Raw genomic sequence first — 15015 nt, forward strand, 5'->3', positions numbered from 1 at the left:
GTGAATAGAAAGTGTAAATTTGAATTTTGGTATAGTTATTTTCCCACTAACTTAAGGAATAGTGGAATAATAGTGATGGCATGTTGATAGAAAGTTCAGCAATAGTCTGATATAAAACATTCATTATTTCCAATATGTTTTGTAGGGAATGATATGGTATAAGGTGGACATAATCACATCATCACGTATGCGCAAGTGGTGGAGTGAAGTTGGCATCGCATGAGTGGAAAAAAATGATAAATAATATAATGTATTCATTATAGTGCATGTGCGATGCTTATAATGAAGTCCATGAATACATGATCGGACTTAGTGAAGGATGATGAGATCATAATAAAAATATCAATTGTCTTTAAGCACATGCTCCAAATATTTATATTCAAAGGATATTCAAGAAGGACACCAAAATATCTAAGATAAAATAGTATTATCTAGTTTCACTCATACGATGAGTATGGATGGTCCTGTCGCCATTAATGTGGAGACACTAAGGATAGATAGTGAATGCTCTTCAGCAGTAAGAGGTCACCAAATTATTTCATGAGAATTCCCGAATGGTATTATAAAATACTATCAATCAAATTGATTCATGTAACCTTTTTCTGAGTGGTCCTGAGACCTCAGACATCAAATATGCATTGCGGATAGATGATTGTAATTTTTCAGTATCTACGGGTTCCTAATCATGGAATTCTAAACAGTATTAGTCTGGGTGAAAAATAAGTTCACAAAGACGAATGGGTGATCAATATGTCATCACATGCCACCCGTATAAGAGGAGACAACTCAAGGAAGATGTGATGAAGTCCGTTTTCAGGATAGTAGAATATCCAAACTTTTTGAACAAGGAAGATGGCCTTTTTTGATGACTTTTGCATAATAACTAACTCTGATGACCAATTAGGGTTATGCAGTTTACCATACCCTAAGTCATCATTGGAGCATCAAGGAAATTAATGACTATACCTACATGGTATCTAATGACATATAGGTTCCATGAGTGATTCAATATTCTCATTTGTATCTTCTTGAGCATGAGGTGTAGCTTGGTACCTGATACAACTCTTCCACACATATATGTGCAAAGGAAGAAACGCCTCCGACTCGCACGTGCAGAGCCGCGCGCAGAAGATGAAGAGATGCAAGCTTAAATCATAAATAGAAGACAAGGAGTTGGGAGGAGGGGCACGAAGAAACTTCCCAGCGAGGGGCTGCGGCACTCCAAACTACCTCGACTGGCTTGGGAGATTCTCCCTCTCCTTCAAGAAGCCATTGAACGATTTGGTGCGATCGTGGTTGTTTCTTTCATCTTTATCTTCTACAAACTCTGTTGTTATTCCTAACATGTGTTTCAATCTGAACTACTCTTGAAATTCATGATTCAAGTTATACAGAACTTGTCTACTCTGGGATTGTAACAGTACCCCATGGGTTGAAAACTTGACCTATTGATTGGATCAAATTTATTTGTCACTAATTAATCTATGTGATGATATAATTAATTTAGAATGCCAAAAAAGGTTACTAGGTCACTAGAGTCATTAACTAGACTGATACATGGGCCTAGAGTGTCATACATGAATGATCTTTTAGATGTTAGAAGATATTCTTAAATTTCATGGGCTTTTAAAAAAATCACACTTACTATAAATAATGGAAGGACGTGAACGGAGTTCACCCAAGCCAAATTTTTCAGGGCCCTACCCTTCTTTTCCCTTCTCCAATTGGTTTCTCTCCATTCCCAATGCAATGGAAACTTTGTAAGGAAGACTATGGAGCATGAATAGGGCTTATCAAGATTGAGGAGATTCAAAGTGATAGGGATTGTGTGGATACATATAAAGTTTTCTCACTTAAGCATCACAATATGTCTCACTTGAGTAACCAAGAAATCATGAATCCAATCCATGCACATGTGATATGATCAATGTTGTTTTGATTATATTCAAAGTCTTATACTACAGGAATCCCTTAAGTATCATCAAAATCAAGGCCATTGAACCCAACACCCTTGAGAAACCTTATTGAACACAAATATCATATTTCCATTAAAATTTGAGTTTTTTATTTCAATTTTAATAACATTTTAGGGATTGATGACATCAAATTAAATCAATAAAATTATGCTTTTATCCTTCTTTTTTAAAACATATTTTTAGATTTTCACTAGCATTATTCATCATTTAAGGATAACACGAGAAATTTATAATTTATTTTTCTAAGCTCTTTTTTCTTCTATATTTTATTGATGTTTGAGACTAACCCCACTTGACAATAAGGAGTCAAGTGGAATTCTCACATCTTATTGGAGATTTTTGTGAAAACCAGAACTTAGGTAAATCAAATGGTCAATTTGAGATACAAATGGGATGAATGTAGAAACCTAAACCATTTAAGCGATAATAAGAAGATGTCCAATATATAATAAGCCTACTCTAGAATATCATTGAAACCTCCTTACAGACTGGGTCAACTAAAGTCAAGAATTGAAGAACTAACCCATGATTTGAATTTGAAAAGCCTGTTTTCAAATCTGAGAAAGAGAGATCATGGTTCTAGACCTGAAATCAATCAATCCTAGCCCTCAAAACCCTTAGAAATAAATCCGATGGCTGAGAGAGTTAGGGCACTTCGATTTGTTCTCTTTTCCCCTCTCTTTGTATCTCATCTTGGATTTCTGCTCCCAACCTTTTGTTGGGGGAAAAGTGCATCATATTTCTTTGATCCATTCTTGTTCTACAAGAGTCTAGGAGAGAGAGTTCAAGGGTGATCAAGATTCTTTGAGAAATAGCACCACTTGGCTCTTAAGGAAGTGACAACAAGGTTTGTTTGATCTCCTGAATGTTTGATTTGAATTTTCTCATATTTTCTCCAGGTAAACATTCCAATTGATATCCTGGACTTTAAAATTTCCAAGACATCAAACAACACTAAAAAAATCCTCCAGTAGCAAAAGTTATATCCTTTTCAATCTTATTTCTTGCCCTAAAGATTATTCAAAAAAATTCCTAAACAAAATAACTTTAATTATTATAATTTATATTTAAAAAATAAATATGTATTCCATTTATTTAAAATATTTTTGACTAGGTTTCATTTATTTTGTTAATTTTACTATTTATAAAATACTTAAAATTCATAAAAAATATCATCTAAAAGAGTTATTTTATAATATATTTGAAATGAAATTTACTTTCTCATTACCTTCTCTTTGTGGATTCGACCCTTACGTACCCTATTCTAAGTAAGGAAAATTTTATAAATATTGTTGCATAACTCAAAGCCATAAAACGACTTATTTAACCCAAATTATGGTTTATCAGTGATACATTTTTCACCAAAAAAATGTTAGCTCAATTATCATATCATCTTTGAGAATATCAAATATATAATTAACCTGGTAATATTTAACTATAAAATTATGAAACCTTATGATTAAGTCTTAAGTTTCAAGAATTAATATTTAAGACAATAAATCAAATTTCATAAGGAAGACTATTTTGAAGTTTAGTTTACTTAATTTAAAGTTCACCCATGATAATAAAAATTTCCTATTTCAAGGGAGAAAATGGATCACCAAAATATATTTTCTTGTGTAGAAAAAACATACTACATTATAATTACACTCATATAAATAAATCATGTCCATAATGAATGAGGTTTTTTATCAGTAAAAAAACACAAATAGTATGATGTAATGTCTACATTCATAAATATGTATTAAATACAATGGTGGCAAAGGAAATTATATAATTTTTTTAACTATGCAGTCTTAACAGTGGTTTTGAACATAGAAAAGGGAATTAGAAAATCAATACTGTTAATTTTCTATTTAGATATAAATAATAATTTTCTGGCTTGATTCTGTGATTGAGAATTTTATGGAATCATATTACTCAAAAAACATAAATAACATGATTAAAGTTTTAATATTTAAATTTAATAGTGTGGATTATCGGAAATCATCAATTTTATTTATGCATGTATATCAATGATTAGTTTTACCCAAATACCTCCAACGATGGATTTTGTGCTGTAATGTGATTCATTTGTCTAAATGATCCCTTGGAGTCATATAGATTGGATAAGAAATATAAATATAAAAATGAAAATAATAAATTTTAATCCAAAGGTAGGTTAAATTAATGAAGCCAAATGGAATAACAGGGCCAAAAAGGGTGTCAAACGCTCAAGCATGTGTATTCTGATCATTCCTTGGATTGCAGCCTACTTTTCACACAGAATCAACTTTTTTACATGACATAGATGCTCGTTTTGGATATTTCGAGCATAAAATTTTTTATGTGAATGAAGTCCACCTGTCACCTGATCTACCTAAGGGGGATTTCAGTGTTCAAGATTCAATGCATAAAATATAATATTTCTCCCTTAAATATGGAAGTTTTACCTAGCGGGTTTTTGGCGGGGTTAAAAAAACTCTATTATCCCCCAATAATAAATATCGATTTTTATTTAGAGAATGAGAGGGCTTGGGTGAATGAGACTTGAAGAAATGTTGGATATAATAGATCTGAAGATAAGGTTTAGAGTATCAAAGATTTCTCAAGGAGAGAGATTGATAGATGGATGTGTGGCTGGATTGGTAGATTTGTTGGCGAGCTTTGAATTTCAAATTTTGGTCTTGGGTTTGCCCTCTACATGGGGTGCTTCCAAAGTGCATTGACCTAATACGGGTGAGTTGACCTCATGTTCGTAAAACTATTTATATTAATGATGCACCGAGCAAAAGATAATCTTCGTAAAACTACATATTTTGAGTAAAAGCAGACTTTAACTTTTGTATAGTGATCATATAGTTCAATCCAGAGTAAATTTTTTTTTTCAAATGCTAGTTTCAAAGTTGTTAAGGCAGCAGTCAAGAGAAGAAAATATTATGTCTAAAAGAGCCTTTAACTGAAGTAGTTTCACGGGACGTTGAAAAATTAAAAGTCAAGTTGGGCCACAAAATTTATCACTTAAACAAACTCCAAATAAAGTAAAACTGGTGCCAATTGAAAGGTATGTTTGGAATCCACGGTATAACTACATTTAATTTTTTGGGCCACATGAGCCATTGATTTGAGACTATAGCCCTTTGAATGGACTTCCCACTCATGCAGTTCAGGGAATCCCCTTGAATGGGCTTCTCTAATGTTGGTAGGCCCAATGTCTATGATAAAATAAAATGTGCACATAAAAGACACTCACAAACATGCATGTGGTGTATAAAAAGGGAGAGAATAAATGTCAACGCATGTTAATTAGTTAAAGTAAACACACAATATAAAATATATTTTATGTATAAATGTCACACATCTGCATCTTACCATTTATGTGTTACACATAATGTTTTTACTAATATGATTTGGCACTCGCATCCTCCTCTTTTATATCAATTCTTGGACAAAGTGCACTTTCTTATAAAAAAATGCGTCAGTAGATAAACATGCGTTAAAAATGCTGTTCAGCTACATAGTGCTCATGCACCATGAGTCAGCATTTAGGCAGGTTGTTGGTAGACAAAGACATTTGTGGAAATAAAATATATGTGATTGAGAAGACGGATTTGGGTGAAACACAAATTGGGTTGAAACATTTGTCCTTTTTGTTTCCCTCCATGTAATGAGTACGAAAATAGAGATAATGAGGAAATTACTATAGGGAATTCATACTCCTCTCACCTCACCTTTACCACTCTAAAACTAAAATAAAAAGGTATTTAATTATAACATCTTCATAGAGAAAAACATACAGCAGGTAAAATATATATTTAAATTAACTTGATCATCATATTACAAATTAAGAGATTGAGATATGTTCACTGAGCGACCAACTACTGATCGGAAATGGTTAAAGTACTGTATGATTCATCCATTGGGCATGCCAGACTGGATACAAAACTCTACATTTAAAGTACTGTAGAAAACATGGAACTTCATTGTCTGGACTCCCCTTCACAAACAAATTGAAGAAATTTTTTAATCATGGGACAATTGAATTTTAAAAAGGAATATGAAAAAATCTGGAAGAATGGAATATCAAAAAGGAAAATTAAAAAGTCTGGGACCAATGAATTAAAATAAATCTGGGAAATTGATTATTAAAAATGAATATTAAAAAATATGGGACAGTTTAATATCGATAAGGAATATTAAAAAAAAATGTGGGGCGATTGAATTTTATAAGGGAAACTTAGGAAAAACCGGGGACGATGGAATACTAAAAAGGAAAATTATAAAATTCTGGGACGATTGAAAATTAAAAAAGGAAAAAAATTAAAAAATCAGGGACAATTAATTATTAAAATAATATGGGACATGAATATTAAAAAGATCTGGGACAATTGAATATTAAAAAGTAACTCGTTAAGGTACACGTGTGCATGACAACCAAATGATAAGATACAGATATCTGAAAATATCTGGAAAGGTGGGGCCAGCGAATCTAAAGCACATAATAAGAAGAGCGCTACTCGGAAGCACCACGTGGACCCATTCAACCAATCGGGGCCCAGTAGCACCGTCTCCGTGCAAATCGCTTTACATCCAATCCCATGTCATTCACGAAGAGATAGAGATACATAATAGAGAGATGGATAGAGAGAGAGATATAGACTGATCGATAGAAGTTCGTCGTCGGCTGCTCGATTCTTGGGAAGGTAGAAATCAAGATCGAGAAGATGAGATCCGCTCGATTCTAGGGCAGAAGATCGGGAGAATTTGAGCGTGGTAATGGCGTCGTTGCAGCAACCCTTCCAGATCTCGGTCGCCATAGCCGGCGGCTCCTTCTCCTCTTCTTCCTGCGCGCTGCTTCCTCTTCGGCGGCTTCAGACGCTCCGATCGATCCGCGTATGGCCGAGATTGGCGAAGAGGAACGTCTGCTGCAGCGTCGTCGCGAAGAGGAAGGAGAAGGTATGCGTGCGCGTGAGGCTCGATCACCAGGTGGAATTTGGGCAGCACGTTCTGCTCATGGGCTCGGGCGCGGCTCTTGGAGAGTGGAAGAACGGCGTTCAGATGAGGTGGACGGATGAAGGATGGGTGGCGGATGTTGAGGTTGATGGGGGGGCTTTGTTGGAGTACAAGTTCGTCGTCTCGTCCGGCGACGGAGAGGGGAAAGTGTGGGAAGAGGGAGAGAACAGGGTTCTTGAGATTCCTTCTGCCGGAATTTTTGGTATTGTCTGCCGATGGAATCGGACCGGAGAGATTGTCGATGTTCTTGGAGTTACAGCGGATGAGGAAGTGCAATCTAGTGCCAAAGAGATCGCCATTGAAGAGGATGTCGAAGCTCTGGAGCAGAGTTCTTTTGTAGAACAGTGGCAGGGAAGGCCTGCCGCGTTCATGAAATCGAATGAACATAGGAACAGAGAATCTGAGAGGAGGTGGAGGACTGATGGCCTAGAGGGTGTTCCATTGAAGCTAGTGGAGAACGACCGGGAGGCGAGGAATTGGTGGAGGAAGGTACGTAGGATTGCAATTCTCTTGAATTTTTTTGACGTTGGTTGATGATTGAGATCATGAAAACATTATCATGAATTGAAGGACTTTATTTCCAACGAACTGGTTTATAGAACCGACAGAAGATTCCTTTAAAGACCGTTAATGGTATGCAGTTATGCATTGTTGAATATTGCTTGATTGCATTCATAGCAAACATTCCTTGTCGTTCTTGTTGATCTTTAAGGGGTAAGTTTGTAGTATTTCTGATATCCGAACTGAAACTTGCCTTTCACTGATTGCTTTCGATCAGAGGAAAAAGCTATAACAACCAAAGAAAGCCGGGTTGATCACCGATTTCGGGTGATCTTCCCTCTTTCATTCAACAAAAGAAGCCGTCCCAATACCGTTTTATAAAATAAATTATATATTAATGTTATCTCAGTAACTTTAAGACAAGTTCAACAAACTGTTTCTCTACCTATTCAGTTCAGTTTAGCTTGGAGCCTTGGAAAGAAAATTCGTATACTCTGTTGACTATAAAGTCTTCAAGACACAAGAATAATGCTTGTCCATAACTTGGAAAATCGTTGGAATCTCTCTAAATTTATTTTTTTCAGATTCTAATTTAGTACACCTTTAGATATTTATCAAGCAGTATTCACCACTTTACCTTTCTTCAGGAACAAGTTTCCTTCCCAAGTATGGCTCGTTACATTGTGTTTCGTTGGATTGATGAACTATGAATGTTATCGACATGCAGTTGGAAGTAGTGCGCGAGCTTTTCGATGAAAATCAGGAGCCGGAGGATCGGTTGGAGAGTCTTCTTTATTCTGCCATTTACCTCAAGGTTTCTTTATCCAGTCAATTATTTTTGAAAATTTATTTTCTTATTTGTTATTAGAGTGGAAGCTAATGTTTTTCCATTCTGCAGTGGATTAATACTGGGCAGATTCCTTGTTTTGAGGATGGGGGGCATCATCGTCCCAATAGACATGCCGACATTTCCAGACAAATATTTCGCCTGCTTGAAAGGATTACGTATTCTAAAGATGCATCCCCTCAGGTTTTTAATCTCCTGTCTTTTTTTCCTACAAGCTCTCATTTTTATGTTGGGGATTTTAACCTTTAACATTTCTTTATAATGCTACGAGAAAAAAATAACGGCGTAAATGGAGTCCGTCCTTCGGTCATAATAATAGAGAATCACGTTTAAAAGAAAATTGGAGAATCAGTCTCTAGTTGCATGATGATATCAGATTATGAAATGTAACTCGATCAACTTTGAAGTTGTTTCCAAGCTGATAATACAGAGAAATCTAACTTGAAACTTTAAGAACTTTTATTCTTTACTGTTGATGATCATTGCAAACTGATAGTTCATTGCATGAATAAGCAAGTTCTTGGGCTTTGATGTGAAGTGTGGATGTTCGATCTCTATATAACTCCAAAAGGAATAATCAGAACCAGAAATGTAGCTAGTAACTATGTTACATCTGATGTCCTGATATTGCTTGATGGTTATGTCAGATATTTAAAAATGAATTTTCGTTTATCTAAAGATCTCAATTACTAGGATAATTTCGTTTCATAAAGATTTGTTGCTTCAGTAGTCCTTGCGAATGTACATTTTTTTTGCTTGCTCCATCAGACAGCATGCTTTTATATGTTTGCTGCTTATTCATCATATTGCTCTTTCCTAATTAATATTTTTGTTGTCTTGCATCAACCAGGATATAGTTGTGATACGAAAGATCCACCCGTGTTTGCCATCTTTCAAATCAGAATTCACAGCATCTGTTCCGCTAACTCGGATTCGAGATATCGCCCACCGAAATGACATTCCACATGCTTTGAAGGTATTCCTCTGTCTGCATTTTTTTACTTTAATTTTTAGAGATTGTGTTCGTATCTCCAACCCTGGTCAAGGGTATTTCAAGGATTTTTATTTAATATTAACGTAACCCTGTCCTAAGGAGAGCAGACAAGTAGTTGCTGAGGGAATTTACTCGGAGATCCAACCGGAGTGAGCAGGCGCTATTCTGGGCTTGTTGTCATTTGATTTCTTTAATCCTTCTCGATCTCTCTCTTCCCTCTAGATATCGCCCTCATTTTCTTCCTGACTGCCTTTTTTCGTTGGTCAACAGCAAGAAATCAAGCACACAATCCAAAATAAACTTCATCGTAATGCTGGTCCTGAAGACTTGGTGGCTACAGAGGCAATGCTTTCCAAGATCACTAAGAACCCTGGAGAGTACAGCGCATCTTTTATTGATCAATTCAAGATTTTCCATCTTGAACTCAAAGATTTCTTCAATGCTGGAAGGTCTTATGGTTACCTTTTCTTTGGTATTTTTAGGTTAAATTTGATCAATAGGTGGTTCTCTTGGTCATACTTCTATGGGATGACCTTAGTTTTTCTATCTGCTATGATTACCTTTGAAAATGTGGGCGTAGATATAAGGATGTATTTTACTGTCGGACGTCATAAGGGTAATTCTTAAGTATGTAAAGCATAATCTTAAAAAAAAAAATAGAATACAGAATAAGATAAATGTAAAAGTACGATTTCATATGCTGACAGTGTCTGAAATTGCAGCCTCACTGAACAGCTAGAATCAATCAGAGAGTCCATGGATGAGAGAGGTTCAGTGGCTGTTGAAAAGTTCTTTTCATGCAAGAAGGTAATATGCTACCTCCCACTTAGTTTTTTTCTGATTCTTTTTTTTACATTTTTGTTAATGTCATCATTTTTTTTTATCTATATTACTATTTGGTATACCTTTGACAGACTTTGGAGAAGAATGCCGACTCAAATAGCACCGCTGTTCAAGATGGTTTACCAGAGTTAACGGAAACTCTATTATCACTAACAGACTTGAGAGAAGTTATAGTCAAGGGTCTAAGCAGCGGGCTTAGAAATGATGCCCCTGACGTTGCGATAGCCATGCGTCAAAAGGTTGTTTCTTGTTCTGAAACTGGATCTAAGCATTCTTGTATGGGTGGAATCTTTGGAATATTTTGACACTTTGAATGTGAATTGGCTCGCAGTGGCGCCTTTGTGAGATTGGCCTAGAGGATTACTCCTTTTTCCTTTTGAGCAGGTACGGATTTTAATTAAAAGGTTGAAAGTATATTTCTGATTTTGTTCGAATAAGAAGAGACGCTGGCTGTTATGGGAGACAACATGGCAGACCCCGGTTTTGTTAGGAGCTATGTCCTTACGTTTTGTTCAGAATAAGCCCTGTCTGATTATTTCCTAGAACACGGATCTCCCCATACTTGTAATTATTGTCCTTAAGATTATCCACCAATTAGTGGTTATCCTAATGTCTCAGATTGGGCCAGGCCAATAGCTTCATAACTTGTGCTTAAGCAGGCCATTTGACGGTTAGTGAATGATACTTTTGGCCATTTTCAAATCCTCATCCGATTGGGAGCTGAATGGCTGGAACAGCCCAGGAGAATGTGAGGTCGGACAATATTAAATCAGGAAAAAATGTTAGAAGTAGTGTTTTTCTTGTTATTCCTTTTCTTGGGATTCCTATCCCTACAAAAGGAATGCTAATCCGCTAGTTATTTATTTTGTTCTCCTATCACCCTGATCTCTCCTATTCCTATCTCTCTTGTTTCCATATTCTTAACTCTGGAGTTTGATAGAGACCTTGGGTAGAGAGAGAAAGAAGGAACCAAATGACAACGGACCTGGATTGGTGTCAGTTCACAGCAGAATCTTTTCTGCCCTCCTTAGGGGAGAGAAGGCTACATGTCATTATAGAGAACTATTGAGGGAAATTTCTGGAAATACCCTTTGACAGGGAATGTGTATCGTAACATAGCTATGTGAAGATTTATTCTTTATTTATATTCTATTCATGCACATTCTTATTTTCTTCACTCAACGGGCTGTTCTTTTATCAAACTTTCAGCTTTCTCAATTCCCTTGAGGGGATGGGTGGGCATGGTTGGCTTGCTCGGAGCATAGACTCAGGAAACTCAAGCGCATGGGATAGACCTCTCGCTGCCCTCATCACGGGTATCTGCCAGGTCGGCTTCTCTGGCTGGAAACCAGATGAATGCCAAGCCATCGCCAGTGAACTCCGCGCATGGAAACAAATAGGAATTTCTGATAGAGAAGGTTTGTCTCTGTGATGAATTACAAAATCCAGATTCATTGACTTTGCATCTTCATTTTTCAGTTACGTTGAGATCCAACAAACCTCAGTCCTGATTAAATATGGTATTATCTGATTTTCTGGATAGCCTGAGAACTCTGTTTGATGATGTCTTCTGGGAAGGTAACGAGGATGGGAAGAAAATCTGGACTTTGAGGCTCAAGGCAACCATCGATCGCGCTAGACGATTGACGGAAGAGTACTCTGACTCGCTGCTTCAGATATTTCCTAATAGAGTAGAGGTTTGTCCTTTCCTTCCCAGGTAGATTTTTAACAAGCCATTTTTGGATACCGGCAATATTCTAGTAGAAAATTGTCTAGCTATGGAGACTGGCCCGCTTTAATGCCTTTCCTGCCTCCTTTCACTTACTGTAAGGTTACATCTTTATTCACTTCCTGGAAACATTTTATTTATATTTAGCACATTCATCTTTCATAAATTTACGAGTTACAGAGGCTCTTTGGGTTTATTTAAGGCCCTACTCGCCAAATCATCTGGTTCAAAGCCTTGTTATCTTGATTATATGGACCGGATCAAAGTTAACACTTATATTCACCTACTGGAACCACTTCATTGATTTATTTCACTCATTTGTCTTTCATACATTGATGAGTTAGAGAGGCTTGTCTACTTAATGCCGTATTTCCCAGAGTAGTCCAGTTCAACCTCTTGTTTTTCATATGATTATGCAGATCAAATCAAAATTTACAGATGTTCACTTACCAAATCAATTTCTTTGGTTAACGTATTCAATTTCCTAACTACAAATACCCAATTTCCACACACAAACGCAGAAGTTGGGGAAGGCTCTCGGAATCCCTGAAAACAGCGTGAGGACCTATGCTGAGGCAGAAATACGCTCTGGGTAATCTTTTTTTTCTTTCGAAAAAGTCTTTGGCCTATTATTAGATTAAAGGCACTGAATAATGAAGTATGTTTGCATTATCTGCAGCGTCATATTTCAGGTTTCAAAACTTTGCTCGCTTCTTCTAAAAGCAGCCAGAACTTCTCTCGGGTCTGAAGGCTGGGACGTTCTTGTTCCTGGAGTTGCCTGCGGAACTCTCTTGCAGGTCCCCTTAATAACTTCAAACTTGGATATTTTATATTGAATCAAGTTATTAGTACATTTAAATGGATATACAATTGTTTGAAAAATTACAACTCCGTTGAGATAGTTTTACAAATAATTGAAGGTGGAGAGCATTGTTCCTGGCACTTTACCCGCGTCTGTCACTGGCCCTATTATTCTTGTGGTCAATAAAGCCGATGGAGATGAGGAGGTTCCGTGAAATATATAAATTTATGCCTTTTTTTTCTTAAAAATCTCGTTAAATGTTTTTTTTAATATTTTGGTTCTGATTTTACACCAGGTGAAAGCTTCTGACGATCGCATTGTTGGCGTTGTGCTTCTGCAAGAGCTCCCTCACCTCTCCCACCTGGGTGTTAGAGCCAATCAAGTACTGATCTAGAAGCTCTATTCGAATTTTCCTTTATTTTTTTTTCTTTTCCTAAAGGTCAATTAATTAAACATGATAACTATCTGCTCTCCCCCGATTTCTGGTCTTTTCTATAATCAAATAGTGAGCCAGAAGCTCTGCTGAACTTTTACGTCTCCTTTTTCTCCCAATGCTCAATTGGTTGTTCTTCGATCTGCAGGAAAAGGTTGTTTTCGTGACCTGTGAAGACGATGACAAGGTCGCCGGATTTCAGAAACTTCAAGGAAAACTTGTCAGGTTTGAATCTTTCTTAGATGATTTTCTTTCTTATATCACATTTGCAATTTTTTCCTTCTTTTCGTGTCTAATTAAGTGGTTCATGACAGCTTGGAAGCATCGTCAACGCGCGTCAGTCTCTCAGAGGCTGATGCCATCCAAACCGAGCCTCCTATTCATGATTCATTCTCTGGGGACTCTGGGAGGACTGAGGTAGTTCTCCTTAAGCACCCTTTTTCACTTGACATTCCTCTCTCTATACGTATGACTTTGGCTTTGCAGCTGAGCCAGACACCGGCGGTGGCCACAGCCGCGTCAAAACCTGTTTTAGAGCTGACAGAGGCACGCCTTGAATGGTCTGGCGCGAAAGCCGCTTCTTGTGGTCAGCTAGCTGTTCTCGCTGCTGAAGCTGAGAGAGGTCAACAACTTTTCTTTAAACTCTAAACTCTAAATACAGCAAATTGTTGACTCGTGCTCCTGGTTGACTCAGTATACGACGAGCTCGGGACGCCTGCGACATTTCGAGTTCCTGCCGGGGTTGTGGTCCCTTTTGGGTCCATGGAGGCAGCATTGGAGCGGAGCGGGTCGATGGAGCTGTTCACCTCCCTCATTGACCGGCTGGAGACAGCGACGCTGATCGGGGGTGAGCTTGACCAGGTCTGCTCCGAGCTCCAGGCTTTGGTCTCGTCTCTACGACCGAGCGATGAGGTCAACGCCGATATCTGGAAATCTGTTCCTGGCGCCACCCGCCTGATCGCACGCTCTAGTGCAAATGTCGAGGACCTTGCCGGAATGGCTGCCGCCGGGCTGTATGACTCCATCCCGAACATCGGTGCTGCCGGAGTGGACGAGGCCGTAGCTCGAGTCTGGGCCTCGTTGTACACTCGGAGGGCAGTGCTCAGCCGGCGCGCTGCCGGAGTGCGGCAGAGCGCTGCCACGATGGCCGTGCTCGTGCAGGAGATGCTCTTGCCAGAACTGTCGTTTGTAATTCACACGGTCAATCCTGTTGACCGAGACTCGGGGGTGGCGGCGGTTGAGGTAGCAGCTGGGTTGGGGGAGACGCTAGCGGGGGCGGCAAGGGGGACACCGTGGCGGCTGTCGCTGGGAAAGATCAGTGGGAAGGTGGAGACTGTGGCGTTTGCAAACTTGAGTGAAGAATTGGTTGCTCCTCTGAGAGGCGCCGAAGGTGGAGAGGTGGTGCGGTTGACCGTTGACTACAGTAAAGAGGCGCTGACCGTTGACCCCACCTTTCGGGAGCAGCTTGGGCGCAGGCTCTGTGCTGTTGGGTTCTACCTTGAGCAGAAGTTTGGGTGCCCCCAGGACATTGAGGGCTGCTTAGTGGGGAAGGACATTTTCATTGTCCAGTCCCGCCCCCAGCCATGAAGGATTTTTTTACTTTCTCTCTCTCTCTGTCTTGATCTCTTTCTCTCTCTTGATGGCCCGTTTATAATGGGAAATAAGAGCGTGGTCTCCTCATTTAGGTTCTTTATTTTCTGATGTTATTCAGACTGCTTTGAGTCTTTTCATATTATTATTTTATACATAAGGCTGAAAATATTCAAAATAGTGAACAAAGTTCTAAGATCATATTGAATGATGTCATTAAACCTAAAGTTTATAAAAGACTTCCATGTGCAGTTGTGTAATAAGAGTCAATGCCTCTGTGTACTAGTGTAAGCCCCCAAAGCAAGTGG

General features: G+C 38.1%; 1 protein-coding gene across 1 annotated transcript; it reads left to right on the plus strand.

Moving 5' to 3' along the window:
• The first annotated feature begins 6618 nt into the window (after window positions 1-6618).
• Window positions 6619-14810, plus strand: PWD (chloroplastidic phosphoglucan, water dikinase (ATGWD3)). The gene is made up of 18 exons (XM_078577591.1): window positions 6619-7457; window positions 8197-8283; window positions 8368-8499; window positions 9167-9292; window positions 9581-9759; window positions 10033-10117; window positions 10225-10392; window positions 10485-10537; window positions 11363-11571; window positions 11732-11850; window positions 12404-12474; window positions 12562-12679; window positions 12803-12889; window positions 12980-13066; window positions 13266-13342; window positions 13432-13534; window positions 13604-13739; window positions 13812-14810. Exons 1-18 carry the CDS (start codon window positions 6732-6734, stop codon window positions 14702-14704), a joined length of 3456 nt encoding a protein of 1151 aa, XP_078433717.1. The 5' UTR covers window positions 6619-6731; the 3' UTR covers window positions 14705-14810.
• The last annotated feature ends 205 nt before the right edge of the window (window positions 14811-15015 follow it).

The sequence above is a fragment of the Wolffia australiana genome, chromosome 6 (assembly GCF_029677425.1).
Source record: "Wolffia australiana isolate 7733 chromosome 6, ASM2967742v1".
NCBI classification, from domain to species: domain Eukaryota; kingdom Viridiplantae; phylum Streptophyta; class Magnoliopsida; order Alismatales; family Araceae; genus Wolffia; species Wolffia australiana.